Source organism: Malaya genurostris, chromosome 3 (genome assembly GCF_030247185.1).
Source record: "Malaya genurostris strain Urasoe2022 chromosome 3, Malgen_1.1, whole genome shotgun sequence".
Classification (NCBI taxonomy): domain Eukaryota; kingdom Metazoa; phylum Arthropoda; class Insecta; order Diptera; family Culicidae; genus Malaya; species Malaya genurostris.
In genome coordinates this window covers 148,567,962-148,582,129 of record NC_080572.1, presented here as the reverse complement: position 1 = coordinate 148,582,129, position 14,168 = coordinate 148,567,962, and the positions used below count along the sequence as shown (strand labels likewise).

At 36.3% G+C, this 14,168-nt stretch overlaps 1 protein-coding gene across 1 annotated transcript in view; it reads left to right on the top strand.

Moving 5' to 3' along the window:
- The window catches only part of LOC131434038 (JNK-interacting protein 3), a 520,973-nt gene extending 510,793 nt beyond the window's left edge, over nucleotides 1-10,180 (top strand). The window contains exon 10 of the mRNA XM_058600669.1: nucleotides 10,015-10,180. Coding sequence (XP_058456652.1) covers nucleotides 10,015-10,180 — 166 coding nt within the window. The remainder of the gene's footprint in view (nucleotides 1-10,014) is intronic.
- Nucleotides 10,181-14,168: the final 3,988 nt, after the last annotated feature.

The window sequence follows — 14,168 nt, the reverse complement described above, 5'->3', positions numbered from 1 at the left end:
TTCGACCAAAAAATACAAAGTTATATGATATACTTTTGCCCTGTTAGAAGTGTGAAAAATAAACAGCAGTTATAGCCAGTGGCGTCTCGTGACAAAATTTACGGGTTGTGCACTGTTTATGTGGTATGAAAATTTGTGGATATTGTTCTGTAGACAAAATCGTTCATTATTTTCTATACGCTACCATCATGCATGCTTTTATCGAATAAATAGAGAACATAAAAAAAAGTACGGGTGTGTAATGTCAGAGACATAACTGGATGTCGTGAATATGAATATGATACGCTTTATTTATGCTTCCGAATTCGAATTGGTAATAGATCGATTGTTTGAATTGTGCAACTTTCCCCTCTTTTATTACTAGAAATTTAAACGATGCGCCTAGACTAAATTACAAATTAGTTACATTATACATTCTAAAATGCAATTAAATATTATGAAATAAGCAGTATAATAAAAAATGGTGGCTCTGAAAAGAACTTTTTATTAAAGCGTTCGTGATGAAGAGTGACGAGTTGAGTTAGTCAGCACGCAGACTCTGAATTCTAAACCCATATTCCAGAACAAAGCTCTAAAACATGAAGACGATTTTTCGCCATGACTACTAGAATGGGTTGTATAGAGTACAGTAAAGTAAATTTCCGCATAATTCTTTAGGAGTATTATTATGGTTCTAAAAAGAACCGAATAGAAGAAGTCTGGAATAAAGAATTGGATCCTGAGTTCAAGAAATAAAGTTAGAACCAATAACAGACTCAGAATCCAGTTCCAATTCTAGAACTGCAATTTCGAATCTCACATTAGTTCCGGAATACAGTTTCAGCACTCAGTCTGCTCGCCTTGATGGCCAGCAAGCGAATGAGAGTTGCTACCTGAGCGTTTGAGGTTTTAACCACGCAGAAGGTGCTCTCTCCGTCGCTGCTGGTTTAACTCCCGCGATGGCAGTCTTCTCGCCTTGATGGCCAGCAAGCGAATGAGAGTTGCGACCTGAGCGTTTGAGGTTTTAGCCACGCAGAAGGTGCACTCTCCGTCGCTGTTGGTTGATGGTTTAACTCCCACGATGGCAGTCTTCTCGCCTTGATAGCCAGCAAGCGAATGAGAGTTGCTACCTGAGCGTTTGAGGTTTTAACCACGCAGAATTTGCTCTCTCCATCGCTGCTGGTTGAAGGTTTAACTCCCACGACGTCTGCTACCATCGAACGCACGAAAAGAAATGATCGATTTTCACCACGGCTCCCCTTTTATACGCATTCAGTTGAAGATATGTGCCTGACTACCTCAAAATCGTCGTTCTTGCGCAAAAAACCCAAGCGAAGGTAAAGAGTTTTTCGCATTATTTTAAAATTTTGAGAAAACCTAATTTTTGAGTTGTTTGTGATTATCTCACACTGTTCAAAATATTATCCTAAATTCCTGATCATATTTTTGATGAAATGGTGAAAGAATTATGTTGCTACCATTAATACAAGTCGAGATAATCACGATTAAGTTCTGCCCATTCTTCCATATGGCTAATTTTGAAAAGGCACCCCATAGTAAAGTAAGTCGTATTCACGACAAAATAATTGAATGCGGATTGGGATGCATTTAATTCCTTCAATGTGACCGGTTGTGCAGTGCACGAGATACAGTACAAGAACGAATCTTGTGCTTTATCCAACTAGTTGAAAGTGGTAAAGCTGGTTCAGAACCAACGAAATCACTCGTTGCACCAGTTCTAGCTAACTCATCAGCCCATTCATTTTAAGTAATACCAGAATGTCCGGGTACCCATACGAAGTAATCAGCATTTAAACTGCTGAGGTCTTCAATTTGAATTCGACAGGTGATCACTAGATTCGACCATGAATCAAGAACAAGATGAATTCGTTCACTACAGATTCTCTGCTGAAGTGCCGATTGTATTCCACACAGAAATGCGAAAATTTCTGCTAGGAGCACAGTACAGTTTCTACCTGGCGAATCTGCTCTAGCCTATTTTCACGGCAATAGACACAAGCACCAACATGACCATCCAACAGAGAACCATCTGTATTACAAACTATGTGTTCATCAAGTTGTCGTTCCAAAATGACACTTCCAGAGATAGCAATTGTCATAGACAGTACAATTGCTAATTCCGCACTTCTCCATGTTTACGCGACGGTGTGCGACACGAGTCCCGTGAACACGTCCGTTCGGTTGGACGGATGGACAAAGAAAAAGCTTATCTATCTTGATGACCTTATTATTCCCGCTGCCAACGAACGAAACGGATTGGAGAAGTTGAGGATGATTCTAAGTGTGGCAGGTAAAATTTCTTTTACGGTTCAAATGGGCGAAGTGCCAGTTCTTGTGTCGAAAAAATGTTTGGGATATGAAGTAAGCGAAGGAACTGTTCGTGAATGCACAGTCCCTGTTTGGCGGGGCTGTGCACGAACGCACAAACTTAGGCTTCAGCGCATTCAAAGTAAGATCTAAAAGATGATTCTAAACCTACCTGCTTGGACAAGGACTAGTGAAGTACATGGGATGGCCTCCCTGGATATACTAGAACACAAATTCGAACAATACTGCACGAAATTTGAATAGAGGTGCTAAATCTCTGTAATACAAATAATTCAAAATTTGTACGTATTAGGTTAGGGATAGTTATAAGTAGGTAGATATTTTATTAATATTTAAAATAAATATTATGATTAAACATTAGTATGTAAAACAAGAGTAACTAAAACATCTATTATCAATAACGAATCGTATGAACAAAAAAGATGGAAGGTGAAAGGGTAAACCACTTGTGCTGTGAAACGTTGATTTGTTTAAGTTGTGCCTATGAAAATGTATGTGAATGCTCCACACAACGGTTTTGAAATATTGCAACCTAGTATGAGAATCATCAAGTCGAATCATCGATTCGATTTTCTGCGATTATTGTCAACTTGCGATTATCTCTTGGTAAATATCAGACTGTAATTTTTTAAGGGCCGTGAAATACTCAGAGTATTAAATGGAGCGAAGAAATGTAGAAAAATTCTCTCGCGGTTCGTGCATTGCGAGACTCGAGTTCTTGTAGCATCTTCTACCGGATTGAAAATGTTGTACACAATATAGATAAAAATCGAGCAGCTTCTGTCAAATTTTCGGCAATCACCAACACTACTTGCAATTACAAAAGTCTTGCAATGGCAAAGAAAGAAAAGGTTTGAGCTGACTTGGGAAGTCGTAGCTAGAGTCATAAGTCGTAAGGATTACGTAAGAATGAAAATTATGTAAATGATAATGTCGTTAAGATGATTATAAATGATTTAAAAAAAGACACGTGTTAAGCATGTGTACTTTCTATGACGGAGTAGAGTTGTTACTACACTTTGCTGCCGCTTCTAATGTAAATCTTATCTTTCCGGGCTTATGTGGATTTTGTACCACGTTTATCGATAAATGTCATACACGTTGCTCACCAGTATCGTTTAACTCGGTTTCCGTTGCCTTGTATGCATAACTTTTCGCAATGTACTTATTTATTTGCATCACAACCTTTGCGTAGAGCTCCGAATCTTTTTTAAATCGCATTTCGAGCGATTGCAATCTCCGGAATGCCATTGAAAAGCTATTTGGAATTGAACCTCGTCGGATTTCCAAAGTAAGCCAGTCTCGAATTTGTTACCAATTCGACAAGTAGATTCGCGTAATATTTTTCGAGCACGAGCATCTGCTGCCGACTCAATTGCATATGACACAACGACCCCGGCATTTTCCAATGAAAAAGAGTTCTGAAGTAACTCAGTGGTAGGTTGGGTCTCCGATTGATCTTCGGTCGGTAATCGCAATAAATGTGTCATGGTATCGGCTAGGTCACGGACTCGACAGCTCTGCCTAGGAAGATTTAACTTATCAACCGTTTGCATGACTTTCATTCAATATTTGTCAATCCCGCCATTCCCCGATATGACCCATTTTATTTCAAATTGCACATGGGTTGTTAATACAGGTTGTATTGTCAATCGTCTCAGGTTCCTGTGTCGAAGCGATATCGTCGTAGTGCGTATGCACGAATCCTTTCTCTTTTGCTATCGAGATTTTCCCTTAACCTACATGAGCTACCTCGCTTGCCCCGAAGAAAGTAGGTAGTTTTTAGGTCATGTCTGCCGAGCCGCAATTTGTTTGGATGTGCGCCCCAGCCCGTGACCTTCAACAGACTAGCATGAACACGATCTGCAAGCATCTCTCTCCGGGGAGCCCTGCATGCTGTCGGAATATCTATCAGATAAATTGTTATCCATTGATTGTCGCGGTAATTGCGGTGTATGTATACTCGGAGTTAATTCACTAAATTGAATAGGACTCAAAATAAACTGGGACTTCCTCCTCGATGTATGCGAGAATTCTTTTTGGTAGATCGAGTCGGAGTGACTCTTAGGTGGAGGATTTTTCTTGTTTGGAACCTTAGGATGACGTAATGGAGTTTTTTTGCAATGACTAAGTGGAAACATATATTGGAGAAGCCAAATGAATGAAAAAATAACAAAAAAGATGATTTATTGGAAAAAGATACGCTCAGAGACAAGGCTCGAACCTGAATTTTTATTCATTCTGTGCATACGCGCTACCATTTCGCCTCTCTGAACCGTTTTATTAGACACTCTAACACGCAGTCAGACATAGTATAAAGTATATCGAACATGATCTACATCCTGGCCGTCACTCGACCGATACCATACATCAAACATTAGTCTTCTCGCTTTATCCCTATTCTTCCACTCAAGCACTGAGAAAAAGAGTGTATTTATAATCGCTTGTCACCTTCTACTGGTGCCAGTCGCTGACTGGACATTTGGTTGATCTACAAGATCTTTTCTTATAGCAAGTTATACTGTGAATCTCACTATGGCCAGGCTGTTCGGTGTTTCTATAATGCGAGTAAACTTAGCTGCTATGTATCAAGGTTTTTTACAATTAGCTTATATATATATATATATATATATATATATATATATATATATATATATATATATATATATATATATATATATATATATATATATATATATATATATACTTTGAAATTGTTCTTTTATTCATGTGTGCGATGTAAGCTAATTGTACAAAGGTTATATACCCATAGTTAGAATAAACGGCAATAGTAAAATGATTCTATCGCAATTATCCACTGCCGATACAGATTCGGATCGCGAAACGAGAATAAGCGACCGATTGTTGCTTCAGAGAGAATCCCCACAGCACCGAGCTAACCTTTGATTCTCAGACAGGTCATCGAGTGAAATTTGCTCTCACACTGGTTTCTATTCTATGTTAAATGAACTATGCCAGTTTTTTGTTGCTGCGATGATATCCGTCGCTCTTTGATGGCACTGATGCAATCGTGTGGAGAGTTGCTAGTGAGCATTCTTTGATACGATAAAAGCCATGCTTGATTGCAAGTCAGCTCAAACCTTTTCTGTCTTTGCACTTGCAAGACCTTTGTAATTGCAACAGCATGCGAAAGCATTATTTACAAACATCTTGCAGACGTTTTCCAAACTCTGAAGATTTTGTCAGAAATATAGTACAGCTGAAACTCAGAAGTCTAGAGACTAATTCACTAATCCGACACTCCCGTTGTCCGATACCTCATGGCGACATCGTGACTAAGTGAAATATAGGGTATAACAGTTCGGCTGAAAAGTTCGTATCGTTTAATAGAAACACACATTTTTTTGTCAAAATTCGTTTTTATTATTCAACATAATTGCCATCAGAGGCGATACAGCGATTATAGCGATCTTCCAACTTTTCGATACCATTTTTATAGTACGATTTGTCCTTTGCCTCAAAATAGGCCTCAGTTTCAGCGATTACCTCTTCATCGCTTCTAAATTTTTTACCAGCGAGCATTCTCTTGAGGTCTGAGAACAGGAAAAAGTCACTGGGGGCCAAATCTGGAGAATACAGTGGATGAGGGAGCAATTCGAAGCCCAATTAGTTCAATTTCAGCATGGTTTTTCGTGGTTGTTTTTGATCAATTGTGAGCTCACGCGGCACCCATTTTGCACAAAGCTTTCTCATATCCAAATATTCGTGAATAATATGTCCAACACGTTCCTTTGATATCTTTAGGGTGTCAGCAATCTCGATCAACTTCACTTTACGGTCATTGAAAATCATTTTGTGGATTTTTTTCACGTTTTCATCGGTAACAGCCTCTTTTGGACGTCCACTGCGTTCATCGTCTTCGGTGCTCATATGACCAGTACGAAATTTTGCAAACCACTAACGAATTGTTGCTTCGCCCGGTGCAGAACAAACACTCATCAAGCCATTTTTTGGTATCGGCGACACTTTTTTTCATCAAAAAGTAGTGTTTCATCAACACACGAAATTCCTTTTTTTCCATTGTTTTCACAATAACAAAAGTAGCTTCACTCAAAATGCAATATCGCACAAACTAATAATCAGACAGCTGTCAAATTTATACACGTATCTTTTGAAGGTTGGTACTAACTGAAAATGGTATGGATTTAATTCTAGTGGCGCCCACTCATAGAAACGATACGAACTTTTCAGCCGATCTGTTATAATGTCAGAGATATAACTGAACGTTGTGAATACGACAAAAACTGACACTCTGAACTGATTATTCATTTCAAGCCACGTGCTTAATTGGGTATCAAAATTATTGCTTCCTAATGACGTTTTCGCTTCACAAAGTTAAAACTGACCCAGGGTAGTTTCATCAAACACTTTTAACGAAGCTGTGTTGGTTTCGCATTTAGTATATGGGATCTGAGCAAACCTCGCAGAAAGAAATAATGTAATTTACACGACATGTAAATCAATAGCAACATGGAATAGACATGGGTTGAATCGAAAGTTTGATTGAAAACCATCATCGTTGTTAAACTAAAATGGATTGCATTGAAATTTCAATGAATAGAACTGTATCTTTCAATTAACGCTTAGCTTTACGATTGAATTATATTGAAACGTACAGCATTGTAAAGTAAGTCTATGATTAATTGCCTGCTCCAAATATGTGCATGAAAATAAATGTAAATTCACAAAATATGTTTGAAAAAGATTCGATTTTCAGCTCAACAATGTTGAAACTAGCTTCAAACAAACGGTTTGACAGCAGTTAGGGTGGAAACTGGGTTAGGTTAAGAAACAAACGAAAACGACATAAATGATTGGTGGAATGTACATGACTGTTCTAGAAATACCTATGTAGGCAGGAGAAAAAGTTCTGATATTGTTCACCAGTTAATGGATTCTGTGTAATGGAGTCAGATGAATAATATTGGTCATTGTGAGCGTGAGTTTAACAAATTAGAAAATTTTTGAATGAATCAACGAAAGGATCGTGCAGTAGAAGTGCTAAGGTCAAACTAAGAGACATTCCTTGCATTTTGCCATGGAATGAGTTAGATTACACTAAACGCACATAATAAGTGGCAATTACAACAATGTTCAAGATGATTACCATAATGGATTGAGACTGCAATTTTATGTTTCATATTCTGTGAAGAATGTTCGAATTGGAATGATAATTATCAAATTAAAATTTAAGCGTCGTCTCTCCAAGCAACCAAAAGTTTCACAGTACTTGAAAAATATCCACTTTATTAGAGCTATAGAGTACGTGTGGCACTTTTTGGCAACTTGAACGCACAGAAAAATTTCTGGGAAAACTTTCTCGCTGCTTAAAAGCTGTACAAGGGACCGCTTCGAAGTTTGTTCTGCTGCATCGGGTGAACATTCAAGTATAAGTAATTTCTTAAAATACTTTGTATGCTTCATAAGCCAAATCTTCATTTACGAACTTCTGGTTACTTGGACTAAATACAAATTGTAAATACATCCTACTCTACCGAATAAACAACCCTAGAAGAGAAATTCTTCAACATTGTATTAAGTTTATCAATACAAAATTCTGGATAAGGACTTTTTTGTCGATTACCGAGAGCAAGAATCACATCTGGAAGAGAAAACGTGGCACCTTATATCGTTTATGTCGAAGCATTAGAAAGGGAACTCTGTTCAGTGCATTGACTTAAAGGATGAGATGACAATCTGTGAATTTGCTTATTAGGATTATTTCACATTTTCACATTAATTTTTGATGATATTTCTCAGTTGGTGATAGTATTCAGAAAAATAATGGAGAGAAATGTTAACCACTTAGTCGTTTGACAATTCTGCTGTTTGAAAACATAAATTCGAGCAAATAATTCTTAGGCAAGACGAAGTTCGACGGGTCAGCTAGTTATTAATAAAATATCTACCTACTTATAACTATCCCTAACCTAATACCTACAAATTTTGAATTAGTTGTATTACAGAGGTTGAGCACCTCTATTCAAATTTCGTGCAGTATTGTTCGAATTTTTTTTCTAGTATATCCAGGGAGGCCATTTCATGTACTTCACTAGTCCTTGTCCAAGGGGGTAGGTTTATAATCATCTTTCAGATCTTACTTTGAATGCGCTGAAGCCTAAGTTTGTGCGTTCGTGCACAGCCCCGCCAAACAGGGATTGCGTATTCACGAACAGTTCCTTCGCTTACTTCATATCCCAAACATTTTTTCGACACAAGAACTGACCTTCGCCCATTTGAACCGTAAAAGAAATTTTACCTGCCACACTTAGAATCATCCTCAACTTCTCCAATCCGTTTCGTTCGTTGGCAGCGGGAATAATAAGGTCAACCTGCCTTTGTACAACCTTCCTTTGTACTAAAGCGCGAAAACGTCGTTAAAATACCGTTGGTGATATACTCAAAGCAAACGGCGTATTCGGAAACTCAAACTGTCTAGAATGTGTTACAAAAGGAGTGAATTTTATACTTTATTCTTCGACTGGTATATGGAAGAATCCATTTTCTAAATCAAGTGTTGAAAATATTTTCTCAGCGTGCAACTCATCCAGAATATTCTCTATCAACGGGATGGGGAAATGATCCCGCACGATAACTCTATTTAGGTGGCATAACCGCCGTGTACCGTCTTTTTTATCGGCGAGCACAATAGGGCTACTAAAATCCGTAAAATCGTATCGTATCGTATTATTCCCTTGTTTAACCAATCTCTGACTTGCTGCTCGAAAATATTATTTTCCAGCGGCGCAAGTCGACGAGGTTTGAATGGAGGTTTCATCTCTCAAAACGATTTTCATTGACACACTCGAATTTTGTGATTTTGGATGCGAGATGTTTCACTTACTCGCGCACTGTTACGTCTCGGCAGACATGACCTAGCCGAATCCATGACACATTTATTGCGATTACCGATCGCAAATCAATCGGAGGCCCAACCTACCACTGAGTTACTTCAGAACTATTTTTCATTGGAAGATATATATATATATATATATATATATATATATATATATATATATATATATATATATATATATATATATATATATATATATATATATATATATATATATATATACATATATTTCGATATTGGTAAACTTACTGCCATTTCTGATTTGACAGAAACTTAGTATGATCCTTCCGCTGAACGAAAATGGTTGTGTATAGACCATCCGATGCGTTACCGCTTCGCCAAATAAGCTTGCGATCAGCTTGAAAAAGACGCCGATTTTTGCCAAAAACTATTATCTTTGAAAGGCTGTCGAAGAAAAGTGTTATGTGGACAAGCCGTTTGTGTTTTATTGCATGTAGATATATATACATATATACATATATATATATATATATATATATATATATATATATATATATATATATATATATATATATATATATATATATATATATATATATATATATATATATATATATATATATATATATATATATATATATGTAGATATATATATATATATATATATATATATATATATATATATATATATATATATATATATATATATATATATATATATATATATATATATATATATATATATATATATATATATATATATATATATATATATTTATATATATATATATATATATATATATATATATATATATATTTGTGCATTATAAATATGTTAATTTTTTCAGGTTGGATTCAACGTTGCGGCTGTATTCTGCACAAACCTTCTGTCACGTGCAAGATATTGACATTGAGCCGTACGTGTCGAAAATGCTTGGAACGGGAAAGCTGGGATTTTCATTCGTGCGAATAACAGCCTTACTTGCGGCATGCAACCGGCTGTGGATAGGTTAGTATTCCACGTACGATAGACACACACACACACATATATATATATATATATATATATATATATATATATATATATATATATATATATATATATATATATATATATATATATATATATATATATATATATATATATATATATATATATATATATATATATATATATATATATATACATATATATATATATATATATATATATATATATATATATATATATATATATCTATATATATATATATAGACTTTTTAAAAACATTAACGCACAACACCTCAGAACTTAATGACTGCTGTTCGTTTTATTTCACATAATCGAACCTAACTTCTAGAATCTAACTGCTGACCAAGCTACTCGTGACCGGGTGTCGTTGATGTTGTAGTCGTCCGGTGCGGCTGATCGGGTTATTATCGACTGCGTTCATAACCGCTTGCAAGGCAGATTCCGAATTGTACATACATTTAGGGTGCATTGAATTCCGTTCGGTTAACTTGTCCCTCCTTAAGATATCAAACCGTCGCGGTTTGTTGCTAGGTGGTTCCTTTATGGTACTTTGTTGAACTAGCGTTGCTGATTGAGTTTTTAATTGTTCCTCATGGTCAATGGTTAATGCTTAGGGATTTTGGGTTTTGGTTTAAAAATCATTTTTTTCTGGACAGATTTCTTCTTCATAGTTAGCATAACTATTACTCCGAATATGATGCAAACGCTGGACAAGGTTACAATACAATTGGTGATTCAGTTATGGTTAATTCGATATTTTTGAATTTTGAACCATAGATGGCTACGGAACAGTTATGATACTCATTCAGGAATGTTCCAGTAATTTTGCGGGTTGATAACCCACATGTTGTCTGGAGGTTTGTTGCTGTTATGTTTTTTTTTAAGATGATGTGGTTTCTTGAGATTGATTTTATTTCGGTTGGTTTAGTAACGTCGGTGAATGTACAATTAGCGGAGAAGCCTTGAAGTACTGTTGAAAAGCAGGTATCGCCTGTGACATCTAGTAGGTTGTCCTGTGAACAAATGTTGTTGGTTAGTATTTGACGGCATTTCCTGATGATGAAGTACGTAGTAAATTCCTTCTGAATGGCGAGAGTCGGCGGTAGCTTGATGACTTTATTCCTTACTACTAATGGTTCTAAAATGAAGTTATTATACATTGAATTTTCTATAAATGGGATTGATACAATGAATATGATTTTGGTTTTGTTATAATAAGCTGACAGTTCTAAATAATCGTAAGTTTCCTCTTCGTTAGATAATAATATTCCACTTCCTTCATAGTGGCGAATTCAATTTCTTTTGTAGAGAGGATATGTTTGGAGATGATTTTTAGTTTGGCAAATTTTACGGCTTCGGTTATGTCTTAACGTCTTTAACTTTACGTCTTTAACTTTACGTCTGCTTAGCGGTTCAAGTTGAACTGTTTAAGTTTGCAAAAAGCAGTTCAATTTGAACTGCTCTGCACTGACGAGTCTAAGACGAAACGTAAAGAAAAGTAAAAACGGTTATGTGCCCTAAGCACAAACATAGGCTAACCCCTAAATGACCATACCTGCATCGGCCAGAATAAGCCGAAAACAACGTTTTCGTTCAGCACGTCAGGAAAGACGTGGTACTTCGGTACTAAATATATAAGTGTTTTGCAAATAGCATTAACTTTACGTCTGCTTAGCGGTTCAAGTTCAACTGTTTAAGTTTGCAATAAGCAGTTCAATTTGAACTGCTCTGCACTGACGAGTCTAAGACGAAACGTAAAGAAAAGTTAAAACGGTTATGTGCCCTAAGCACAAACATAGGCTAACCCCTAAATGACCATACCTGCATCGGCCAGAATAAGCCAAAAACAACGTTTTCGTTCGGCACGTCAGGAAAGACGTGGTACTTCGGTACCAAATATATAAGTGTTTTGCAAATAGCATTGACTTTACGTCTGCTTAGCGGTTCAAGTTGAACTGTTTAAGTTTGCAATAAGCAGTTCAATTTGAACTGCTCTGCACTGACGAGTCTAAGACGAAACGTAAAGAAAAGTAAAAACGGTTATGTGCCCTAAGCACAAACATAGACTAACCCCTAAATGACCATACCTGCATCGGCCAGAATAAGCCGAAAACAACGTTTTCGTTCGGCACGTCAGGAAAGACGTGGTACTTCGGTACCAAATATATAAGTGTTTTGCAAATAGCATTAACTTTACGTCTGCTTAGCGGTTCAAGTTGAACTGTTTAAGTTTACAATAAGCAGTTCAATTTGAACTGCTCTGCACTGACGAGTCTAAGACGAAACGTAAAGAAAAGTAAAAACGGTTATGTGCCCTAAGCACAAACATAGGCTAACCCCTAACTGACTTCTAGATGAGTTTTAAGTTGGTCAAGAATGAAATTAATTCTAAAGGTTTCCTGGATAAGTATAAAGTTTTTCTTAGCTTCATTTTCGTAACGTGCTACGATAATATTTCTTTTTGTTTGATTGAATTGGCTGTCTAATTCGAAAATTATTTTATTGATCCTATTATGTAGTTGTATATTGATTTGCATTGCTCATTATTTTCGTTAATCAGTATTTTGTTTCTAACTTTAAGGTTTTGGATGGTCTGTGATATTTCGATAAGGTCGTTGTTGTCTAGATTACCCGTTATTCCCTTTATACATGTCCACGTTTGGTTAAAATTTTTGGATGAAGGCTTTCATAAATCTAAATTTTGAGTGTAAAATTATCGTCATTGTGCTGAAATTCCCAAAGTTTTCGAGTCCTTTGATGTTGGTGAGAAGTTTCCCGAAAATGGGTTCGTACCTTTCGAGGTCAATTATGCGAAAGAGTTGATGTTCTCCCAGTTTCAAGAAGCTTCTTCCGTCTTGTAAGGTGAGGAGTCCGGGATTTTTGTCCAGATTGGTGATGCGGATGGATTGGGAACATGTGGTTAGTGAGGCGTGAATAAAGTACAGGGTGAGGATAAGGATTGCTTGGTTTGGATTCATCTGAAATTATAAGAACGGGAATATTATTTGTTAGATTCCTTGTGATGGCCATGTGGTTTACGCTCCTGTGGGGAAGAGAAATTTACAGTTAATATATGCGTTTCATATTTTCTTTGTGTAATCTACGATTCGAGTCATCGATGAAAGTTTTAATTCTATCTTCATTGATTCGTACTTCTCATCGGTTATATTTCTAACTACTTGTTTTCTTACATAAACCTGCTGATTGATTTCGAGAGTTGGCTGTTCCTCTCGCCGGTTATTTTGTTGGTTGCAGTCTTTCTGTTGGATCTTCTGAAGTTGAAGGATAACCTCGTCATACAATTTACTTTTTTTGGCTTTTATTTCTTCCATGTTGAGTGGTCTTTCCTCGTTGTCTCGAATTGCATAAAAGATTTACCAGGGTTTTAATTTTGTGGCCGAATGTATAGTTTCGTTATACAGAGTGTATGAAATTCTGTAGATTTCTTTGGGTGACAGATCTTCGTGTCTTCTTTTAACACATCTGAAAATTTCCGCGAGAGTAGAGTGAAATCGTTCGACGATTCCATTTGTTTTGCTATGGTTTACTGGTGTGAAGTGTATTAAAATATCTAGGTCGTTTAGTAGCCCTCGAATTTCTGTTGATTTAATGGCTCATTGTCACTAATTATAAGATTTGGTTTGCCGTATAGGCTAAAAATTTTGAGGATAGCTTTCCTGATGTCTTGTATGCTTCGAGATTTTATAGGAATTATAATGCCGAATCTAACGAATTTATCTATTGCTGTCAAAAATATGTCTAGTTGAGATATGAAGATGTCCGTATGAATGATTTCAAATGGTCTTTTTGGAACAGGTGTTTGGTGGATAGTTATTTTGTATGGGTGTCGGTCGTATTTACTCTTATTGCAAGTTTCACATACCTTGATATATTTGCGGATCTTCAGTTTCATTTTTGGGAAATAGAATTTCTGTGATAGGGTCATATTGTTCTCTGTGGGCTGAATTGTGTATTTGTTCGATTTTTTCA